This window comes from Lontra canadensis, unplaced genomic scaffold (assembly GCF_010015895.1).
Source record: "Lontra canadensis isolate GAN:19392208 unplaced genomic scaffold, GSC_riverotter_1.0 scaffold8, whole genome shotgun sequence".
NCBI classification, from domain to species: Eukaryota; Metazoa; Chordata; class Mammalia; order Carnivora; family Mustelidae; genus Lontra; species Lontra canadensis.
This window is the reverse complement of record NW_022631002.1, coordinates 4,433,877-4,457,367: the sequence shown is the minus strand read 5'-3', so window position 1 is coordinate 4,457,367 and position 23,491 is coordinate 4,433,877. Positions and strand designations below refer to the sequence as shown.

Here is a 23,491-nt window from a genome sequence, read left to right as displayed (position 1 = left end):
CCCAGGTGGGCCAGAATGGAGAATCAGCGGAGACCTCTAGGCTGAGGGTTTAGAAGCCAGGGTGGCTCAGCCACTGGCTGGGACCCAAACCACCCCAGGACAGAGGTGTTCCCCGCATCCGACACATTGGCCTGCAGAACTTTGACAAGAGTGTACAAATTACTCCACAGAAGAATTTCAGGTGTAATACCTGGCTATCACAAAAGTACTCTGTCCTCCTGAATTTGAAAATCACGGTAGAAAGTTCTGAAGGGAACACGGTACGTAATCTCTTAGGCCCACTTCTGGCCGTGCTGATTCATACCACAGAGAAGGCATGGGGGCGCCTAGGTGGCTCAGTGGGTTAAGCCGCTGCCTTCGGCTCAGGTCATGATCTCAGGGTCCCGGGATCGAGCCCCACATGAGGCTCTTTCCTCAGCGGGGAACCTGCTTCTCTCTCTGCCTACTTGTGACCTTTCTCTGTCAAATAAATAAATAAAATCTTCTATTAAAAAAAAAAAAAAAAAAGCATGGACCAGATGCTCCCAGAAAGGTAAAGGCAGGCCTACCTTGCCCGCCATGAGGGGGTTGAGGAGAACCGGAACAAAGTGAGTAGGGTCTAGCACACCGAAGCCCCTAAGAACTGACCTCCAGGAATGTCCCAGGCACCGCTCTCTCCGGGAGACAATGGCCTCACTTGAGGGCGGTTCGATCGGAAGTTGGGTAACACCACTTTGTCCAGGTCGATGGAGAGCAGCTTCTGGTGTTTCCAAAGATTACTTCATGAAAACGGATCAAAACAGAGTGAAAATAAGCAATTGCACTAGCTTACGAAGCTTAGCCAATACCTGAAAGTGATTTAAAGAGAAAGATGAAGCCATGTCCCACCGACACTGACCTAAGCCCAAGTGCATAGCACACTAGTGACAGCTCCCAGGTCCCAAGACAGAAATGTCAAATCGAATCTGTACATGTCCTACTGGGTTCCTAATAGGCCCCAAATGGTCTGCCTCTGCTTAAACTGAACACATCGCCGCGCAGTGGGAGAGGAAACCACCCATGACCCTCTGAAAGGAGTCTGAAGCCAGGAGCTGAAGCCAGGGCTCCAGGTTGGCAGGAGCTGGCAGGGTTGGCGGGAAGGTGCGTGGACGTCTCTGCCATGGGGCAGCCCAGCCAGCAGAGCCTGCTTTCCGAGGAACCCAGACCAGTGCGGCCTAGGAGGCTCCATGGGTGCTGGGAACCAGCCAGCCTCTGTCCTCAAAGATGTCACCACAAGGGAGAATGAGGCAGACACACAACGGCGGAGCCATCAAGAACAGCCAACTGTGGGAATGCACGTCGGCCTTGCCCGCTAGGCCAGGACAAGGAAGAAGGGCGACGTGTCCACTCTGTAAACACACTGGCCTCACTATGGTAGATGCACCGCTAGTCTGGTTCCTGATGCTGAGACCCAGCAACATTTTGGGGTCATACCTGACGCAAAGAGAGGCTGACACGCTGCACAGAGCAGCAGCAAGCTGGCGGGGGTGGGGGCGCCCAGATTAGAGCAGCGTGCGGTCAGTGGCCCACGTGGAGACGGCGCTGGCCGACTCGGGAGAAAGGAATACAGTGTGTCTGCTGATTACAAACGCCCCGTTTTTCTGCTTCTCCCTCTTCTGGAAGCGGGTAGCTGGCCTTGTACTTCGGCCGACTGAGGCAAAGATACTCCACTCTCTGGACACCTGGGGGAAGGGGCGCCAGGGGAGCCCGGGTCCGGGAAGGGGCTTTACGCGCAGGAAAGGCAGAAGCTCCTCCGCTACCTGCAGCTGGGCAGCCGCTTGGAAAATGCCGGTGGGCACGACAACCTATCCTGCCTCGCAGGACTCGACTTCACCGTTCAGGTTCCATCCTCTGAAAATCAAACTGGCGAGGTCAAGTTATGGAATCCAGGCCAGATACGACCCTGTGGCTGAACAGATGCGGGCTGTGCTGTCATTCTGACGGGAGATCCGGCTCTGGAATGTAATTATCTGGCGATGGCACCTTCTAGTTAACAACGGTGGAAAACAGCTCACTGCGTTGTAGTCTTCCAACGCAAGGACAGAGGGGTCACCGGGCCCACAGGTTCCTCTCGGGTGTGACCTCCCTGCAACCACTCTAAGTAAGGACACCCAGTGCCCAAGAACGAAACTCAGAAAGGGGTCATTTCAGAAACAGACAGAAACTTGTGCTCAGCACCGGACTGACGGACACCAGGCCTTTCCAGGGCTGTCTAGAGCCGTCTGTCATGGTCTCAGATCTCTCCGCTCCAGAACTGAGACCCAGATGTAGATCTCTGGGGACTGAAAATAATTTTCAGCAAAATGTTTCATGTGAGATAAGGGGGAGCCTGACGGGCAGTTAAGAAGCAATTCCCGAGAGTGCTGGCGGACGCCAATCCCAGGCGTTGCACGGCGTCCTTGACGACTGGCTGGTGGCAGCCAGAGGCCCGACGTGGGCGCGCCTAAGGACGCAGGACAGCCTTATCTGCTTCTGAGTCCCCAACAGCACTGGGGGAAGAAACAGGGCTTCGGCAATTCTGGCCAACACGGGCTGTCCCTGACTAGGAACTGCTGACGACAGCTGGAACGAAGTGTGGCCTGAATGCTACGATAATGGGAGGTTATGAAAAAATGGATGTAAAAATGGAATCTTATCAGAAATTTTTAAATGACGGGATATTAACTAGAATGGAAAACTACTCTGTAATTAAAGTCTCCGGCAGAAACAGCTGATGAGAAGATGACGTGAACACTGCACGATCCACTGTCTTCTGCCGAGCGTGTTCTCCAGAGGACACACGGTCCGTGACTGGTGCACTGAGCAGTCTGTTCACGACGTCCGGGCTTCTTCCTCCCAGTGGCTCACTGCGTCGACGGTGGTCCTCTGTCCCCTGCCACCCCCAGCCCCCGCCCACCAAAGCCTGTACGCACCAAGACCCAAGCTAAGTGGGCAGGTTGGTAGGGGGAGCCCCGGCGGCCAGGAGGCAGGAGCCGTGCTGCCGGTGAGGCGGACGGCTGCCCGCAGCACTGCGCGAAGGAGAGGCGTGGGAGGACCGCCCCCCAGCTGTCCTGGGACACAGGCCCCGCCTCACTGTGCCAGGACCCCAAATCAGGACAAGCCCCCATTCTTCTGTCCAGAAACAGGGAGGAGGAGTGAGGGGGAGAAAACAAGGGAAGCAGTGCTCAGCGGACTGCGGTGCCCAGAGAGAAACAGCAGGAGGAACTCTCGCTGTGGCTTCTGAAAGCAAAGGGAGCAGAGAAAGGAGTCGATGGCGTCCGTGGGACAAAGCAGCAGGCAGACCCGCAGCATCCGGGCACCACACACGCAGGGGAGACAGGGACTGGGGGAAGGGCGCGGACACGCACTCCAGGCCAGGCCACAAGCGGGAACGCACACCTCCCCCAAGCAGTCTCAGCCCCCTGGACTGACAGAAGAACCTGTCAGCATTTCAGAATCCGCACCACAAACAGGGAGCACTCGCCTCTCGAACCCCAAACCAGAAGAGTCCGAGCTTCTGTTCAAATGACAGCACTGTCAGACCTCAGCTTTTTAAGTAAGAATCAAGCAAACCTAACACAATGCTAATTACCCGAAGCGCTTCCTTAGGCAGGACACCACCAGACAGCGTAACTGTAAAGGTCGATATGGGGGCTCACCAATTAAATAACATCACAAAATGGCAAGCTAGAAGATCAGATGATTCGATAATGATGTCAGTAAAATTCCATCCTCTCTTACAAAAAAAGAGTAATGAATCACAAACCCCGCAGAAGGAGTGGAAAAGCACAGGAAGGCACTAACCTGGGAGCCGTCTCGTTTAGAGGCTGTGGCTTGGCCCATGACAGGTGCGGACAGGCCGGCAGAGCCCGAGGCCCCGGGCCTCCCAAACGGGCCTCAAGGACCTTGGAGTACCGGTGCAGCTGGTTCCCTGGGGCGGCAACACCAGCGACACAAAACCACGATTGTTAGGAAGATGCCAGGAGACAACTGAGGGCCTTAGCCTGTCTGCCTGCCAACAGGCCCACCACGTACCCTGGTAACCTGGCTCCCAGACGCTGACCCGTGCCCCCGGGGGACGCGTGCTCACTGCTCACGGCAAGTGAACAGAGCTGAGGGGCCAGTCCCTTTCAAGTGGCCACGCCACACCCAAGGCCGAGGCCGGGCGACCTTTATTGACCACACTTCCACACACCTGTAGATATGCTTCTGGAAGAAAAGCTCTCTCTTTTGGAGTGTTTACTTCTCAGGCAAAACAAAACAAAAAAAATGCGCATCTTTAAATTTCAGAATTTCTCCTATTTCTCAGACCTGTGCTGTCCAGTACTGTAGCCGTGTGTGTGGGTACTGAGCACCTGAAATGGCGTGTCACATTCCAGTGGTTTTGGTGTACTGGGCCAGAGAACTTCACTAAAATGAATTTCACCCTTTTCCTTTTACTTTTTTAGCGCGGCCACTGGAAGACTTACAATTTCATTGCAGCTCACACTATGCTTCTGGTGGTCCCAGCGGTGAGGACCTGAACACTCTGGCCTGGTGCTCACACAGGCCAGCCATGTCCGACACGCAGTGGGCAAGGCCACAGGTCGCCACGGCTCACCAGCCAGTGACCTCGACCAGGTACATCTCTCAACTCCTCTCTCTTTCTGTTCTCCCAGAGCTCCGAGGGGCCCGGGGCAGGTGATCCGTGTACCTGGCACTCAGTGAGTGCTCAGAAACGCCGGCCCTTCTTCCCACAGAACCGCAGGAGCCACGGCTCCATCTGGGAGAGGGCAGGATACCCACTAACTTGGGGAAGCGCGACAACCTCGGAGTTCGCGTCCTTTCTATTCCCACAACAGCCCGCCTGCGAACGCTGGCGACAGCGGGGGGCTCGCCACCAGGCTCCTTCTCGCAGGCGCGATGGCCCACACGCACTCACCTTCCATCCTCTCTGGAGTGGCCGAGCCGGCTCCGCGGGGAGGGCGCTGCCGGTTCCCGGAATGACTGAGGCTGGGAGGGGTCACCCCGTAAGACGTGTACTGAAGGAGTGCATCGAGGAGCCAAAAGCAGTCTGTGGGTTCAACGGGCATGTCGTTTAGGGATTAGAGTGTTTTCAAGGAATGCCTATAGGAAATTAAAAGCCCCCCAAGTGAGGAGAAACAGGACGAGAGGAGGTCACCTATTCCTGAGAAGCCCACACCCTCTGCGGTCAGCGCCAGCCCACAAACACCAGCACGACGGACAGGACCTGACCGTGGGCTTCACTCCTAGCCCCGGGGCTCACGTGGGTCAGTGCCACTGGGCACTGGGCTGGATGGGCTGCCCAAGTGCCACCTGGCTCTGGGCCCCTCGCCATGACAGAAATCCCACCCAGGGATGGCCGGACCCGCACCAAAGCTGCTGCCAGTTCCCGGAGGCTGTCCTGGGAGAGCTATTGGGATCTACACTTTGTGGGGTGAGCCGGGACCACTGTGTGCACGCCACTGGAAGTGAGTTCAAGGTCAGCACAAGGGCTGAGTCTAGTCATCTGGGCCGCTGGGCCCCACACACAACACAGGGGAACAGGAAACAGTCATTCTGAGGGACCCAGCAGGGAGTCCAGGCGCTGGGCTGCGGCCGACGGCTCATCACAGACCCACACGAGGGTCCTTGGGTCAGGACACGGGGACGCTGCGGTGTCTGTAAACCGGGCCCCGCTGCCTCCATGCAGGTTCGGCCCACGCCTGCCACCGCAGCCCCGGTGCCACCAGCAGGGGCTGGACAGGCCGCCAACAGGCGAGGCCATCAAGAGCTTCGCTCCCTCAAGGGCGCTCTGGCTGCGCGTGAAGCGCGGCCACCGGCAGACTTCGAACCGGGACAGTCCTCTCAGGCATTTAAAATTTTAATAAAGACTCTTACCAGGAGATCTCCAGTCTTAAAAGGAAATCTCTATGGAAAGAGAACATTAATCTTCTTTCAACTGTGACTTTAACCTTTTTTAAAAACAGCAACCATATTCTAAGGATTTACACAAAACGCTAGGAATCAGTCAAGTTCAACTTCACTCAGAGATGCACACACACCAGCTCACGCTCCAGGGGCTCGGCCCTCTGCTCCGGCCGGGCTCCTATTTGCAAACGTGAGGCTCCGGCCCCCTCCCCAGCCCCGTCGCCCGGGGAGCCCGAAGGCGAGCTTCAGACCTGGCTGTGTCGGCACCTCACCGGGCCAAGACACGCAACGCTTTCACCTCCCGTTTCCTCCTTCCCAGCCAGAAATAAACAGTCTGCGTCCGGGCACGAAACCCCCAATGTGGAGGATGCACGGATACCGAAAAAGCAGACGAACGCCAAAGACCAGGCCCCCCTCGCTAGCTCCCCCAACCAAGGAGGGTACCGAACGCCCCCACTAATGAAGGCTCCCAACAGCCAAATCCCAAGTCTGGGAGGAGAGCCGGGCGCTGGCCCTCCCAGAAGAGTGGGTCCGACCTGGGAAGGGCACCACACGCGCAGCGCCTGGGACGTACAGACTCCAGAGGGGGGCATAGCAGGCGGGAAGGGCAGACCCAGGCAGAGAGCCCCTCCGCGGACACACGATGGTCCCAGCGTCCGCCCTCCCGAGGACAGCAGCGCGGCAGGGAAGGCAGCAGGGCCTGCACACGCGGGTCTGGCTTACTCTGCGTGTCCAGACTCAGACACCCAGCGAGAGAGCCCCATCACCCAGGCAGCTGGGAGCAGCCAGGCCACACCAGGCGTGCATACCCCCGGATCTCCCGGCCCCTTATCGGTGCCTTTCCAGGGCCCAGGGGGACAAAAGGTTTGGCCACCAGTCGGGAAGCCCATGTTGCTTCGCGGCCGCACCCCCGGTCCTCACCCTTCTGTCGGTGACTGTCGTCCAGGCAGTTGGAGTCTCCGTACAGCACGATGCGGCCTCCGCCCTCAGTGGGAATCTGATAGAGTCCCAAAATGGGCACGTTTTCAACAACTGCTGTCTCCTGCTTCAAAACCTCCAATCCTAAAATAATATCACAACAAAAACAAAAATGCTGAGGAATGAATTATTTTTTTGTTGTTGTTGAGGAATGAAATGATTTTCCAATCGCTACTTGACATTTAATCCACACAACAAAGAAAATAAAGAATGAAAAAGAAAAAAATCATAGCAAAATCTCATATTCAATCTCAACAGTGCAAACTTTTACAACAGGAAAACATCTTTAGTGCCACTAATTTGGTTTCAGCGAAACTCACTTACATGTGTATACACATTTCCCTGCCATCCTCTCACATCTTCACTTGAAATGGTGGAACACAGTATTCGTAATCCTGAAAACACACATTTATGTCCCCTCTGATTCTGACGAAAGGCCTACATCCTGGGGCTGCATTCACAAGGGGTTGCTGGTCAGGCAGCTCTCGGCACACAGAGGCATCTCTGTGGCTTCCGTTACATATCCCTACGTTTTGCATTTTATTATTATTATTTTTTAAGATTTTATTTATTTATTTGACAGAGATCGTAAGTAGGCAGAGAGGCAGGCAGAGAGAGAGGAGGAAGCAGGCTCCCTGCTGAGCAGAGAGCCTGATGTGAGGTTCGATCCCAGGACCCTGAGGTCATGACCCGAGCCGAAAGCAGAGGCTTTTACCCACTGAGCCACCCAGGCGCCCCTTGCATTTTATTATTAAAAGCAAGGACAAATATAACTGATTTTTAGAGCAGATGCCCACCTATTTTAAATTCAGATGGAAGGCACTTGTTATATCCGCCCCACAATTACAAATGTTCCAACAGCAGAGCCTTCTTACCTCTGCCCAATCAGATTTCACAGTTTACAGTGGCCAACGAACCAAGAAGTCAAAAACGCATCAGTGCCATGGGCAGCAAGTGCCCAGGACCTCACTGCACACCGTACGAGGCTAGCCCTGAAGCCAAAACGTCCCTCTGCAGCACACAGACGCACACCTTCTGCGTGGTGTTTACTATGCTGGTAACACCTAAAACCAGTCTGTGGCTATAAAAATACGACATATCTTGGTCTCTGTGGATAATCCCACAAGGAACTAACTGGAAGAGAAAAGAAGATTCTCTTTGTTGGAGGGAAAGACAGAGCAGGAAAACAGATGAAACGGGGCAAGTGCGTACTGCGATGCCATGCGGCCTCGTGGTAAGTCAGAGGTTTCTTTCTGACAAAGGGTCCCCCCTGATTCGGTATAACCCAGATTTCCATATTCTTATTTCGTACCCAAAAGATTATTCAACTTACAGGCTACTTGGAAATAAAAAGCCCCTTAGAAAGCACTTCAAGGTAATTAATTTTTATTTTCACCACCAGAACAGCAAAACACACACCCTGAAATCTACAGTGATTCCCCCCACCCTCCCGCCCCCAAACCAGGCAGCGACAAGCCAGCAATGTGACCACTACTCTCACACCCGCACCAGAAACCACACTGCCCTGGGAGAAACAGATTCCAGAAAGAATCACCAGCCCATGGTAAACTCTGCCTAGCAACTGGAAACACAGAATCATTGATGTGCCTGAAGTTAAAATACAACCTTATGAACACAGATCTATTTACTGACTGACCTTGCCTTGATGAAGGGAGGAAAATCACTCTAGGTAATTAAAAAAATACATTCTACTGTACAAATGCAAACGGAGGACAGGGAAATTCTGCTTCCTTGTCATTTTTAACCAAAGAAACTGTCCCTAACTTCTAATTATAGGTAATAGTGACATTCATTAGCAGCAAAACTGCAAGGGAAGAACTTTCTTTCCTTCAAATTCCTTGTTTTCCCCTTCTTCTTAAGATTTTAAGTCATCTCTACATCCAGCATGGAGCTGGAACTCCCGAGCCCCAGATCAAGACCCGCTGCTCCCCCGGCTAAGCCAGCCAAGCGTCCCGCTGCCCTTCAAATTTTTAAGAGAATTTTAAAAGATGACTCCGTAATTAATATTCTTCACACAGCTAAGAACTTTAAAACAGGGTCAGCAGTTTTCTAAAATTTTAGTGATCTGGCAATCACAGAGACAGAACAATTCACAAATAGTAACAAATTTTAAGCAACTTTGAAGGTTGTTAAAAAGTCACACATATTCAACTGCCCTCCTGAAGGAGTTCTATTTATCTTGCAATGATCACTGCCCACAACTGTTCAAATTCACTATCTCTGCAGCCCCCAGAGCCACCATCCAGAAGTCCTGCCTAAAGCAGGTAGCATACAAAAAATATTACAATAAGCTTTTTAAAAACACAAAACTGCTAAGAGATATAGGATAATGAAAATGTTCTGGAAGCAGGTAATAGCGATGCCTGTACATCTCTGTGAATACGAAAGTCACAGAATTATACAACTCAAAAGAGTAAATGTGGGAAAAAAAATTTTTTTTTTAAAGTCAGTGTGAATTATATGCAAATAAAGTGCTTATTTTAAAAAAAAAAAAAAAGGAAACTAAAATAGCATTCCTTACCTTGGTCTTTAAAAGTCTGTGTTATCACTATGCCATCTTCTGGAAACTTAGCGATGCTGCACCCTGACGCGTAATACACTGGGGAGAGAGCGGTATCCAGAGTTACGAGAAGGTAGGGACGCGCACACTTTATCAACAGCTACACGTTCACCTCAAATGCAGTCTTTATATAGACGGTTTTTTGAACATTGTTTTTAATTCTAAGACAGAGGCTGCTGCTACCGCCTGTTCACATTTAAACAATAGGTTTAACCCCCAAATTCAAGCTGAAAAAAATGCTACTAACATGAGGTCTCGGGCTAGAATTCAGAAGTCCAGGCACGCAGTCAGGACGAGCGGGGGGTAACAGTAATGCTCAGGATACTGTTCTAGAGACAAGTTACCAAAACTAACCTGCGGGGAAACTTCTTCAGAGAGACATGCAAAGTGATTTCCTGAACAGAATTTTATAAATCAGGGACCCCTGAGGGCTTCCCTCTCCGGGAACACAGGTCAGTGAGGTCAAGAACCTGACCAGTGGCACCAAGATCAGGAAGGCCTGCAGACAAGACTCTCATCTGAAGAATGTGGATAAAGTGACGGCTTTACCACACACGTCCTCTTTGAAGACGCTGACCCCTTCTGCCTACAGACCCTGCTTCCTCAGGAATCACACCGTCCTCTCCCTCTGAAACCGTGTCTTCAAAGACATGTGGCTTATGCTCTCGCACCCTGAGATCACGACCCCTTTTAAAGAACAAACGAAACCTTACTGTCATGGTTTGCTAAAGTAAAATCCCCTTCGTACAGGCCATCGCTGAACCCCATGTTCCAGACGGAGAGAAGTTCGTTCAGAGCAGGGACATTCGCCCCTCCGGTGTCCGGCATCCACCACTGCCTAGGGAACAAACGGGGCTCGGGCTGTGAGGGGTTGCAGCCGCTCTCCCACCACTCACACTCACACTCACTCACTCGCTCTCGGTCTTTTCACGATGAGACTGAATGTAGCTGCCGGGATCCAGCCTGGGCACGCTAAGGTTTCAGCTGAAACCCCCCGTCTGGGCTTGAGCGACTGGAACATAAACGCTTCAGCCAGTGCACAGAGTAAATGAAAGCTAAACGCACTGGACGCCACGCACCACGTGTGCACAAACACACACTCCAGAGCGTGGACCACAAGCGGGTTCGTGAAGAGATGAGAGAGAAGTCTTTAGAGCTGAAGTCACAGACTCTGAAGAAAAAAAATTCAAAACCTGTTCCAATGAAACATTCATAAAACACTGGGAATCCCTGATCGGTAACTAATCTCAGCAGCATCGCTGTGGGGGCCGGGGAGCCTGCTCCAGCCCCGCGTCTGAGCCTGTCTCTGGCCACGGAAGGACTGCCTTCAGACCAGTCCTCTTGAGTACGTGCTGGACAGAATTTAATCCTCAAAAGGCCAAATTTCTTATCAAATACCAACGCCCATCAGTACCTTGTGTTTTCGTCGTAAAACTTGACTTTCCTCATGACAGACGTGTTGTACCAATCACTGAAGACAATGAGTGAAAGGCCATTGTCCACATCCCGTCTCAGCTTGGCGACCTCCTCAGGGAAGTACTCCTCCTCGCTGTCCACCATAAGCAGAGTTCCTGAGGGACGGATTGCGGGTGGTGAGACTCTGTGCCTCTGAACCGTGGGACTCGTGGTCAGAAACACTCATTTCCCTGGCGTCCGCGTCTCAAGCTCCAGCTTCTAATATTTTGGTCTGAGGCCCCCGTACCCCTCTAAAAGGGGTTAAAAACAGAGGACAAGGGTCCAAAGCACAGTCACCTACTAACAACGCTGGCCTCCTTCGTGTGTGACGCCCAGGTACACAGATGTCACTCGATGGAGAAGCAGCAAAATGCAGCACTAATTTCTTTCAATTAAAATGAATACATAAAACACAAATATCCTTGTCCCGAGTTTGCCAGTGTCCCCTTTCCCCAAAGGTTACCACTGTCACCACCGGACGGGAAGGCATGTCACTCTGCCTCAGAGCCCGGCTGCAGCCTCCCCGAGGACGGCAGGCCCCGCACCCGCCCTCTCTGGCTCAGCCCGCAGTCCGTCCTTCCCCACACCGCGACCCGGCGGGAAGGACACGGGGCCGGCGCCCGTGGCGACTCACCATACTGACTCGCGTCAAAGCACGTGAAAGGGGAGCCGAGGACTTCGACGAAGTAGCCCATGCTCCTCAAGTGCTGGTACATGTCCCTGAAGTTGGTATGGATGTGGTCACCGTTCCTGAAAGACAACACGCCCCGCACTAGATGGCCTCGTCCCTGCTGGTGACAAGGGCTTAGCCGGCCACACAGCTGGCTTCCCACGCCGGGCACCTCACACCCCACGGCTCGCCGCCAGAGGGGCCTGGGGGATCCCGCCAACCACACGTTGCTCAGCCTCCGCAGACCAGTGCGCTCTGGGCTGGCACGTGAAACGGGTGGTACCAGGCAATCTCGCATATGGCATGAGCTCGGACTGACCAAAGAGCTGCTCTGCCAAGTGCCCTGACGCGTCACGCTGGCGGCGGCAGGCATGGAGAGCCACCGCCAGACCCGGCACGGGAATGCAGAGCCTAGTGACATTAACTGGGCAGCACCAACGTGGATCACCTCCGCATCCCTTTGCCCAGAGCTCACTCGTTTTCCCACTGTGCCCTTTCCATAAGCCCCGAACCAAGCGCCCCATGCAAGCGCGGGGGCCTCCCTGCAGCCCTACAGAGCCAGCTCGCCCACAGCACGAACCCGTCTTCTCTATGACGTGGCCCCTACCTTGGCCCACCAACTTCTCACCACTCCTGCGCCCCCGCCTCTGGCCCGAGCCTTCCAGAGACATCTTCACGAAAAGCCCATCACACCTGTGAGTGCCCTGCCCCCATCTTTCAAGGCTCCCTCCTCCCCCACTTCCAGCATGAAGTCCAAACTCCAGTACTTACAGAGAGCCACCGTGGGCCTGGAGTACGGGCCACAAGGAAGCCAAGCCAGCTGCCCTGGAGGGCAGGCCAGGAGGGCTGGCCGAGGGCTGGCATGGGGCAGGGTCTGGACAGTGGAGCAAGACATAGCAGGGAGTCTGGCATGTGAACGAGTCTGGAGAGTTTGAGGCCAAGAGTGCTCGAATCCCTGCTTTTTAAGATTACCGGGGCTGCTGCATGGGGAACGGACTTTAGGGGAAGAGTGAGACTGGCCAGGAGGCTGCCGTCCAGGCAGGCAAGGACAATGACCTGGGTGCGGACGGGGCGGGGAGCAGAGGCACAGCAGCCGGCCGGGCAGGACTCGGGACACGCTGAGAAGGCAGGACCGAGAAAGCATGCTGACTGACCCGGCGGAGTAAGGAAAGACAGCCACTGAGGACGAGCTCGGGGGGGGTGGGGGGCGCTGAGGTTGGGCTCGCCTGTTGTGGGAGGACGGGGTAAGCGTGACAGCTGGCGGCTGCTCACCAGTCCAGAGGGTCATTCTTCATCCTCAGGTTATCCCTGGGGAAGTAGCCGGGCGGGTAGCGGAGGTTGTGGTACTGGTCCCAGAGAACTCTCTTGCTCCGCGGAGGAGCGGGAATGATCTTCACCTTAATCGGGAGCTTCACGGTGGAAGTCTGTTCTGCGCCATTTTTCGACTGAAATAAATAACAGGCATTCAAACTGCCCCTTTTGCTCAGAAGAAACTGTCAGGCTTTTGGGTTTAAAAAAATCACTTCTATGTATCAATTTAACGCAAATAATTTGAACACAAGCATTCCTAATGACCAATGTGGGAAGAAACATTCACATGTCACAGTTCATCCCATTAAACCCTTCCTTTCAGAATTTAAGATGTAAGATTTAAGGCCCCTTGTTTCTAAAACCTACCGGACTACACGGGTTTGGCCCCACAGCCCCTTGTAGAGCACGAGTATTGGTGCAATCATTCTGAACTTGAACTCCTGCGCGAGATACTCTGATCTGCTGTTGCTCAGCAAGACCACGGGAGGCAGCCCTACTCACTGCTGAGTGGGCTCTGAAACTCTGGCTGCTGCACAGGCCTGGGCAGCCCCGACCACGGCCTGCAAGCCTCATCACACCCGTCAGCCAGCTTCAAATCCCAGACCCCAGGCACTTGGCCTGCACCTCCCAGCACCACCCCCTACTTCCTGGCAGGAGCCGATGGAAGGTCAAGGGCAGGCCCCCCCACCCGCCACGCGCACCCTCTCTCACCTCAGCCGGTGAAGCCACGGTGACCGTGACGTGGCCCTGCGCAACGCCCTCCCACGAAGCCGCCTTCTTGGTGACAGAGATAGAGATGGCCAGGTAGCCGGACCACGGCCATACCACGGAGGAGTATGAGAAAGCAACTTCGATGTTGTCGCCATTCTGCGGTAAGTAGGGCTGCCAGTCAGGCTGCAGAGAGAACCATGAAGAGGCTTCGGTGAGACGCTCGCCTGCAGCCTTCCCCGTCTCGGCCTCAGACCGCTGCTCCACTCAGCAGCGCCGAAGGACACTTACGTTCCGATCCTAAGCTACCTACACCCGGAGCAGACTAGGTAAAGTCTGGAACAGCATCCATTAGAACAGTCTAGAAACAACTAATTTGGACAGTCTCCAATTCTAAAGAGGATTTTTTGCCACGCTTAAAAAAAAAAAAAAAAAAAGAATGGTTTGGCAAAGAACTTTTATCTGATAAAGAACGTAAATAAACAAAATCTCTCCAATTTGAGAACAATTTTTAATTATTTGTATGCTTTAAGAATCACAGCAATATAAAGTAAGAAAATACTAAAATGGTGTGAACTGACTGTCCAAACTCAGACCACAAAGCCAGTGGCCGGGCAGGCAGGTCTCTGCAGGGTGCCCAGAGGGAGAGGGGGCCTGTGGCCGGGCAGAGGGGACCATGTGAGGAGGCATCTGGAAGAAACAGAGACTCGCGCCTACGAAATGGACCAGTATTTCAAACCAACCTAAATTACTCATTTCCCTCACAAGCCAGAGAGTAATCCAAGCCAGCATATTTAAAAAAAAAAAAAAAAAAAAAATCTGAAAAAGATGGTAGGATACGGCACCACAAACATTGAGGAAGGAAAGGGATTTGTGACAAATGCTCCAGGGATCACTGGTTAACAACAGAAAAAAGTTTTTATCTCTTATGACATGTATCAAATAAATTCAACAGTGAAGAGAAAAGTAAGCATCTTAGAAGCATAAAAGGAATAGTAATACAAAATAAAATCGAGATTTTTGTCCTACTGGAGAGAAAAGTTTCTAATTTTTGAAACAAGAAATTATGAAAGATGAAAATTCAAGCAACAGCAAAGTGTGGAACTTGTACGAAACCAAAAAGAGCTATGTAAATAACACTACCACTAGCGTCAGAGAGAAAGACACTCATCTGGGAGAAACGGTTACGTATAACACAACAATGGTTAATTCTTCTAGAACAGAGCGAGGTTCAGATCGACAGAAAAACCCTGAATTCCAACAGGAAGAACAGGTCACGGGAATGAAAAGCTACCTCACACAAGGGGCCATATAACCGGGGAACCAACCTGGAGAGCGCCACCTCCCAGATAACCGGAGAAGACCTCAGAAGCAAAACATGCATTTCATCCCCTCTGAATTAAAAGTTAAAAGATGAACCACCTTCAAACAAACCAAACGTCCGCCAACTGATGCATACACAAACGTGGCCCAACCACACAACAGGTGTCACTCGGCTCCGAAGAGGAACAAAGCACCGACGAGCTAGAACACAGATGAACCACAAAGACACGCTGCGTGAAAGGCCAGTCACAACGGGCCACACCGGGCGTGACCCCATGTGTACAGGCTGTCCACAAGAAGCAGCTGCAGAGACAAAAGACCCTCAGGAGCTGCCCATGGCTGGGAGGAGGGAGAATGGGGAGGCAACTGCTAACGGGCCTTTTCCTTTTCCGGCGATGAGAACGTTCAGGAATTACAGAACATCGGTAGTTGTGAATATACTAGGAGCTCCTGAATCACTTGATTTAAAAGGCTGCATTTTATGGTATGTGGATTTTATTTCGATTTTTAACAGCCTCATGGAATTAAAATTAAGAGCTGTCCTGGCCCGTGCAGACAATGGAGCCCTCTGCAGAGTGCTGGCAGGTCTGCTGACAGCAGCGTGCACGGACCTAACCCCTGGCAAGAGTTCAGTAGCGTGTACCAAGGGCCACAGTAATGTCCACGCTCTCTGACTCGGGATTCCAATCCAGGGGGTTTACATCAGAAACGTATTTCAGAAGAAAAGGAAACCGCGTATGCAAAGATGCTCAGTGAGACATTTACAGCTGGAAACTCCCAGCTGTCCAAGCCCCGGATGCGAGCCATTTCCCACAAGGCCTGGGCAGCTAACGTGACACTAAGCAGTCACAGGTGCAGCCTCTGTGTGTGGACAGATGTGACATCAAGAATTCATACTGTGAAGAAGTGTGATACGGAAACCGTTGGCAAGTTTCTGAGCTCTGATGACGATATTTCAAATCACACCCCAAGGAAGAACACTCAGATCCGTGCTCAGTGGAAATACTCCGCCAACAGAGGACGAGGCCTGAGAGTGAACAGAGTTCTGTTTTGTCTTTTACAGACAACAAAGTAGAAATCTCTTTTAACTTAATGTTTGGATTATGTAAACCTGCACTGTAAACGCCCATTTTTGTACGCCATCACAATTATCTTGACAAGAACAGCTTATTCCCTGAAGGCTAAAAGAAGGGTTTTGGGTTAAAAAAAAAAAACGACAGTAGGTAAATTATGATTTAGCACTGCTCTGTGATATCAAATGGCTGTGAGCAAGCACCCCGAGGCTGTGCGGAGTTACATCTGACAACATAATGAGAACGGAGAAGACGAGAGGAAACTTAGGCCTTACAGAGAACAAAAACACATACTTGAGATAAAGGCTGGAAAAGAATACTTTGAACTCAGTGGTCAGGTTAGTGTGCTGGGGGCTGGAAGTGATTTCCCTGCTCTCTTTTCCTAGTCCTTTACTATCATGATAACACTTATGCGGGAAGTAAAAGAAAAATTACAAAAACAAGACTAAAAACGAGAACACCCCTTTTCAACCAGAGGGCCCATTCGTGCTCACTCAAGAGCACAGTAGTGACAGGTGGCCATTTAATTACGGGTGGGAAATCATATAATGAAGAATCAAATATAATTAGTCCATGAATTTATTCAGGAGCCAAGTTTGAGATGCCCAAGTCAAAAAGTACCAAGTTGGCTCCATGAATTTATTCTGAGCTTATCAGTTTCAGACTCAGGAGAAAAGAAACCACCACTTCCACACCCTAGCACCCAGGACAGGAGGAAACCTGCCCTGCTTTAACAGGCGAGAGAGGGAGACAAGGCACAAAGGCTGGGCCATGTCTGGGTTCGCCACAAGCCCGAGAGCGGTGCCACCTTATCCACAATCCTTCCCGTGACGCCCATGCCGTTCAGGACGGTGACGTTGACGATCGTTGGCATCCCTCCGTAGTAGATGGGCTGGGAGCAGTACGGCCACATGTAGGGACACTCGGTCAGATCGATGTAGCTGGGGCTCAGGCTGAAACAAAGAACACTGGGTCAGAGAAGGACAAAAAGGCACTAGAGCTGCAGAAGCGCATCTGTGTGAGGACCCGAGCCAGGGACAGCTGCCCATAGGGCCGCCCTGGGCTGACACCCAGGGACCTACTTCGCAACACTCCCTACGCTCAGAGGCCACCAGGCTGGCCTGCCCAGACTGCTCGTGCGTGGCACGGTGAGCGGGAAGCACCTCTTTCCTTCCACGATTCTGGAACTCTGGAAGCCCTGGCTGGCACAGAACCACCCCCAGGGACTACCCAGGACCCAGAGTCTCGAAGGACAGCACGTCACATCCCTGGGGCAAAGACAGACGTTTTGGAACGGGAGCTCACAGATGGGTGGCCGGGTGGCAAAGACACAGTAAGATCCCGGTTTCACATGGACACAAGAATAAACTCCACACGCACCAGAGAAACTTGAGGATACAGAAAGACGCAAACACAAATTAGAAGAAAACGTGGGTGAATTCCTTGTACTTTCGTGCCGAGAAAAGCTTTCTGTGACTCAAAATCCAGGCTGGCAGCACCAGCAAGAACCTAACAAATGTGGCTACTGGAAAAACACACTGAACACAACAAACACTTCACACCAAGTCAAAAAACCGACACACGGAGAGAAAGATCTGCCGCGCGTATTGCTGACAGAGGCTCAGTGACCCTGCTCTGTAAAGAAGTCTTCAAAACTGAGGAACAAAACCACACAGAAAATCAAAGAATAAGACGCTTCCCAAGAAAGGGATAAAAACAGCCCTTCAGTACGAAGTGCGCCACCTCACTCAGAACCGGACACGGATGAAAGCAGCGCTGAGTGCCGCTCTGTCCCCCATCAGACCATCAGACCGGCCGCAGTTAAGCACGCACGGAGGGCGTCCTGCGGCGGGGGCTCCGGGAAGCAGGCCCGCACGCGCGTGCGGCTGAGGCCCGCCGCCAGGCACAACCCTTCTGCAGGGGGAGCAGGGCGGGACCTAACAAACCCCCGCACTGTCTTACCGTGGACCCAGCCACCCCGGCTCTGCCCCTCCCGAGGACAGCCCCCCCCCTGCAGCCGCCACCAGCAGGCCGCGAGTCATCCGAACGCCCACAGGGAAGGAAGCAGCTGAAGAGACAAGGCCCGGCCACACCGCGCTGCTGCAAAGAGCTCGGCGAGCTGACACGGAGTGATTTCCAGGATGCTGTTAAGTGAAAAAAACAAAAAGCAAAAAAACGTGTGCAGTGATGTTGTTCTTTTTTTTTTTTTTTTTTTTTTTTAAAGATTTTTTATTTATTTATTTGTCAGAGACAGAGGGAGAGAGGGTGAGCGAGCACAGGCAGGCAGAGAGGCAGGCAGAGGCAGAGGGAGAAGCAGGCTCCCCGCGGAGCAAGGAGCCCGATGTGGGACTCGATCCCAGGACGCTGGGACCATGACCTGAGCCGAAGGCAGCCGCTTAACCAACTGAGCCACCCAGGCGTCCCCAGTGATGTTGTTCTTAACGGAGGAAAAGGGAGGGAGGAACGTACACGTGTATCTGCTCATTTGTGCAAAAAGAAACACAAGAACGATAAAGCCAAACTAATGAGACGGGTACCCACACGGGGTGGGTGGGGACTGGGTGGAGATGGGGGAGTGGGAGCAGGAACGGGGCGGGGGGGCTCCCCTGTGCACCTCGACGTGGGGGTCCACAAAGAGACACAGACTAACCAACTGGGTCAAAACGGAGCGGGAGGGAGGGGTGGGATGAGCAGCACCAGGAAGCACCACAGAGGCGGCGGGAGACCTCGGGGCCACAGCAGGGCCACGTGCCGCACCACGGAAGAGAACGAGACACAGACCCTGCACTCCGGTCAGGACACCTGTGTTTCACGACGGGAGGGCGCAGCCGTTCCAGAACTCTGCGGCACAGACCGCGAGGACTGAGCAAGCAGGCGAACGCCCGTGCCGGCGGGGGGCAAGCGTGGTCCACGTAAGGAGACTGGGCGGGGCCGGGGAGCGATGGATCCGTGAGCTCCTACCCACAGCGACAGACAGACAGACACCAGTGTGGACACCGTGAGCACGCACCGCCCAGCCGTCTGCTACAAGGGCCGCAGAGCCACAAGCCCAGCGGCTGGGGGCGCAGTGCCTGGGCGCTGCGTCCGGACACCCCGTCCCACGGCAGCGCGGGGCTGCGAGCGGAAACAAGGAACGCCGCGGCCGGGGCTGGAAACGGGTGCTCAGCCGGAGCTGCAACCGCGAGAACGTGTTCAAAACACAAGCGAGGAGCGCCACAAAGACACAGCAGCCAACTAGAAGGAGCCTCCAGCGGGTCCCAAATCTGGGACGATCCGAGCCACAGAATCCACAGTGGGATCGATGGCTCCAATCCAGCGGAAAACAACCCCCCCGTGCCCACTCTGATATACTCCGGTGGGTAGGCAAGTACAGGAAAGGAAAGGGACAGCTCTTCTTAGAGAGTTTCAACTAATAAACATGGGAGGAGGGAGAGAAACAGAAGCCAGCAGAGCGCACCCTCTAGACCAACACGGTTACAGGCAAGAACCAGCAACGGACGTGGACCCCGCGAGTCAGAAGCCGTTAGAAACAGGATCTCCGGGCGCCCGCGTGGCTCAGTCAGTTCAGTATCTGCCTCTGGCTCCGGTCACGGTCCCAGGCTCCTGGGATCGAGCCGGCATCAGGCTCCCTGCCCAGCGCAGAGCCTCCTTCTCCATCTCCCTCTGCTTATGCTCGCTCACTCTCTCGCTGCCGCAAATAAAAATTTTTTTAAAAGAAATTAAAAAAAAAAAACAAAAACAGAAAAAGAGAAGAAACAGGATCATCTCCAACTGCGCCCACACGATACACTCAGCAATCACAGGAGACGGGGGAGGGACCTGGCAGGTGCCACCTGTGGAGCCAGGAGCCCCGCTGCTCAGATCTGCTGCAGGAGCACAGCCGATGGACCCTCTGCCGTGTCTGTGCCGGGGCAGGCCGCCCACTGCTGCCCCCCGGCCAAGGCTGAGCATGGGGGGAACCAGGGCAGGCCCAGCCCGAGACAGAGGCTCCTCAAATGGGCCACTCTGGTTCAAGAGCTCCTCATCAGTGGACACACTCTGGGACCTGTGCCGTGGCAGCCCTCAGACTCTTCCTGTCTCCTTCCCGTTGTCCTTCCTAGGTCCCTTCCCTGCAGCTGATCTCACAGACATGCCCTCCTCCTAGGTGCCTGCCTCCTGGAGGGCACAGAGGGACGCACCACCTCAATCACACGAGGTGAATGGACACCACCAGCCGTAAGAGGAACAGGAACTGAGGAAGTGTCCTTGCAGGAGACCAGGCATATGGGCCCACCCAGTGTACTGCAGGATGGTGGCTGCATCCTGGACCCAGAAAAGGATGGGACACACAGCGGGTGACATGTGAGTAGAGTCTGGAGATAAGCCATGGTAACAAAACAGTGTTAAATTTCCAGGCTTTGAGACTGGCACTGCGTTCCCTAAGCTGTAGTCCTCAACGTACTATTTGTGACTTCACTGTAAATCTAATTATTTCAAATAAAAATTTCAAAATAAAAAACAAAACCAACTCTGACTAAAAATACATAACCTCAAACTAACCATGAGAAAACATCAGGTAAACTCACATCGAGAGTCAGTCTACCTACTGCCCACTACATAAGTAACCAGCCCTCCCAAACGAGTCGTGGTCACGAGTGACAGCAAAAGACAGATGAGCTGCCAAAGGCTGGAGGGACTGGTAAGGCAGGGCAAGAGCACAGGCCTGGATCCCGGCCGGATGGACGCAGCGCACCGGGGCCCGGGTGCCTGTGAGCCTAGCCTATGGCTTCATCACAGCGAGTGTCAGTGCTCCCTGGCTGGCTCCAAGCGTTTAAGTACTGTCAGCAAAGGTGCTGGCATCGGGGAAGCTGGGTAAAGGGTATGTGACAACAGCGACACTACCTTTGCAAATTTCTGCAAACCTAAGATTATTTTAAAAGAAAGTTCTGGGGTGCCTTGCGTGGCTCAGTTGTTTAAGCAACCGACTCTTGATTTCAGTTCAGGTCATGCTCTCAGGGTCCTGGAATCGAGCCCTATGCTGGGCTCCGTGCTTAGCAGGGAGTCTGCTTGAGGACTCTCTCCAAAATAAATCTTTAACCAAAAAAAAAAAAAAAAAAAAAAAAGAGTAAAAAGAAACCAAATCAGTATCTTAAGCTACGTGTGCTCCAAGCAGCAGAACGTGAGCTGAACCGCACTCTGGCGGCAGCGTCCCCACAGCAGCGGCGTCCGTCCTCCCAGAGGGTCCAGCGCAGTGCGATCAGTGTCCAGCTCCGGCCCCGAGGCCAGGATCCCGCGCAGGGAGTGGGGGCACCACCCTCAGAGGCCAGGGCGGGAGGGAGGCCGATGTAGAGGAAGCGAACCAACCTGGCCTGCGGCTTGTAGCTGTTGAGGATCTGATAGGCCCTGAGGAGATCCAGCTTGCCGTGGCCCTGCTCAAACATATTCACGCCGGGAAGCCTCCGGGCGGACGCAATGAGCGCCTGCTTCATGCTGGCCGGGTTCACCAGTTCGCGCTTCTGCACTGTGCTGGAGAGAAAATCACGGATTTGCTCATTACCTCTTGGCGGAAGGAGGAAAATCGGACTACCCCTGTGGACGCGCAGACCTGTGACCTCCGATCTGGCGTCACATCTCCCGGGGGCTGCTCCGGTCAAGCCCAAGCAGGCTGAGAACGAACATGCCATTTCTGCACCTGTCTCATGACGACTTCTTAGCCACGTGACTCAGGGAGCTTCTGCCTATTTGTACTGAGTCTATCAGAAACACTTATTTTCCTAGTGACGCGACTCAACAGACCGCAGAGGCGGCAGGAGGCAGAAGAGGTCAGAGCGCCTGGCTCCTGAGGGGCAGGGAAGCCGGCTGGCAGAAGGAAGTGGACCAGCCGCGACAGCACCCTGAGGCGGAAGGAGCGGACACCAGACGGGCCGCGGAGGACCTCCCGTTGGGACAGGCGGGAGCCACAGGGCTTTGAGAGACAGAGCACGCACATGCATGAAGGGGGAGGAGCAGACTCCCCGCGGAGCAGGGAGCTGAGGACACGCGGCTCAATGCAGTACCCTGAGATCATGACCGAAGCTGAAAGCAGCCCTTAAACAACGGACTCTTTAAGGGGCCCCTGGGTGGCTCAGCCGGTTAAGCCCCTGCCCCTTGATTTCGGCTCAGGTCATCATCTCAGGGTCCTGAAAACAAGGCCCGGGTCAGGCTCTGTGCCAAGCACGGAACCTGCTTAGGATTCTCTCTTTTCCTCTCCCTCTGCCTCTCCCCCCAACTCAAATAAATAAATCTTTTTTTTTTTTGAGGTATTTACCATAAACCAACTGGAACAAAAGCAGACACTGGAACCGTGGCAGGTACTGTCCCCTCACATAGTGCTTTCCAGCCAGAGTCAGCGTGTGCTCACGCACGCAAAACCCCCATACACGGGACGGGGTGGAGACGCGAAGAGGGAGGGAGCGAGGTTCCCGGCACGCTCCTCAACCCTCCTGCCTGGCTAGGGACAAGCAGGACCCAGGTCCCGGTCTGCGGGCACCACATCCTCTCTGCTGAGCGGCACTCACCTTACCAGCAAGGTGACGGCGCCGGCGACTACCGGAGAAGCCACGCTGGTCCCTGACAGGGCCCGGCAGCCCCCCTTCACACCGGAGCCCCTCACTCCAGCACCATAGGTGACGATATCGGGCTTCACGCGGCCATAGCCTCCCGGGAGTTCCTACGGAGGAGAGAAGCTTGGTTACCCCCAAAGCACAGCGCCGGCACGCGGCTACCGCAGTTCGGGGCGGACACGGGTATTTCCACACGACGTAACCTTAGCCACGCACTGGTTTTATCTGAAATTCACCGCGCTAGAACTCACGCTTAAATGGCCATATAGAAAATGAAATTATTTTGGGCGTGCTTTATAATAGCCAGTATAAGAGTAATGCCACAAAGCAACTGAAAGTGAGTATCTAAAAGACCAGAACCTGGAGATTGCTCTAAGGAATTTATGCGTTAGAATTACATTAAAAATATCAGAAAATTAGAATTAAAAATTAAGGAAAAGTGTTTCTTTACAGGGGAAGGATAACACGACACAGCTGGAGATTTCAGTCCGTCTGTCAGCAGAGGGGAAAGAAAACACCCAGAATGATAAACGTAACTGCACAAGCAACAAGATTTTAACTGAGTTCTCGCTCTTTTTTAAAAAATTTTATTTACTTGACAGAGATCACAAGCAGGCAGAGAGGCAGGCAGAGAGAGGAAGGGAAACAGGCTCCCCGCTGAGCAGAGGGCCCGATGCGGGGTTCGATCCCAGGACCCTGAGGTCATGACCTGGGCTGAAGGCAGAGGCTTAGCCTGCTGAGCCCCCCAGGTGCCCCTAACAGAGTACTCTCTTAAATGTCCCGGAAACAGGCAAGACGAGAACGACAAGGTCTTACACTGTGTCAGAAAGCAGCACGCCAGTCTGAACTGAGCACGTATTTCCCGGCTCTCAAGCGTGACTAGGGTGGGATGCAGACTCAGCGT

General features: G+C 53.4%; 1 protein-coding gene across 1 annotated transcript in view; it reads right to left on the bottom strand.

The window, feature by feature from the left end:
- MBTPS1 (membrane bound transcription factor peptidase, site 1) overlaps positions 1-23,491 on the bottom strand; it is a 51,104-nt gene that overhangs the window by 1,690 nt on the left and 25,923 nt on the right. Inside the window, exons 10-22 of the mRNA XM_032853857.1 lie at positions 22,543-22,694; positions 21,350-21,511; positions 16,815-16,959; positions 13,614-13,796; positions 12,864-13,036; positions 11,556-11,671; positions 10,881-11,037; positions 10,180-10,304; positions 9,428-9,505; positions 6,829-6,969; positions 4,919-5,050; positions 3,802-3,928; positions 628-758 (exon numbers count right to left, since the gene is read on the bottom strand). Of these exons, the coding sequence (XP_032709748.1) occupies positions 628-758; positions 3,802-3,928; positions 4,919-5,050; positions 6,829-6,969; positions 9,428-9,505; positions 10,180-10,304; positions 10,881-11,037; positions 11,556-11,671; positions 12,864-13,036; positions 13,614-13,796; positions 16,815-16,959; positions 21,350-21,511; positions 22,543-22,694 (1,822 nt within the window). The remainder of the gene's footprint in view (positions 1-627; positions 759-3,801; positions 3,929-4,918; positions 5,051-6,828; positions 6,970-9,427; positions 9,506-10,179; positions 10,305-10,880; positions 11,038-11,555; positions 11,672-12,863; positions 13,037-13,613; positions 13,797-16,814; positions 16,960-21,349; positions 21,512-22,542; positions 22,695-23,491) is intronic.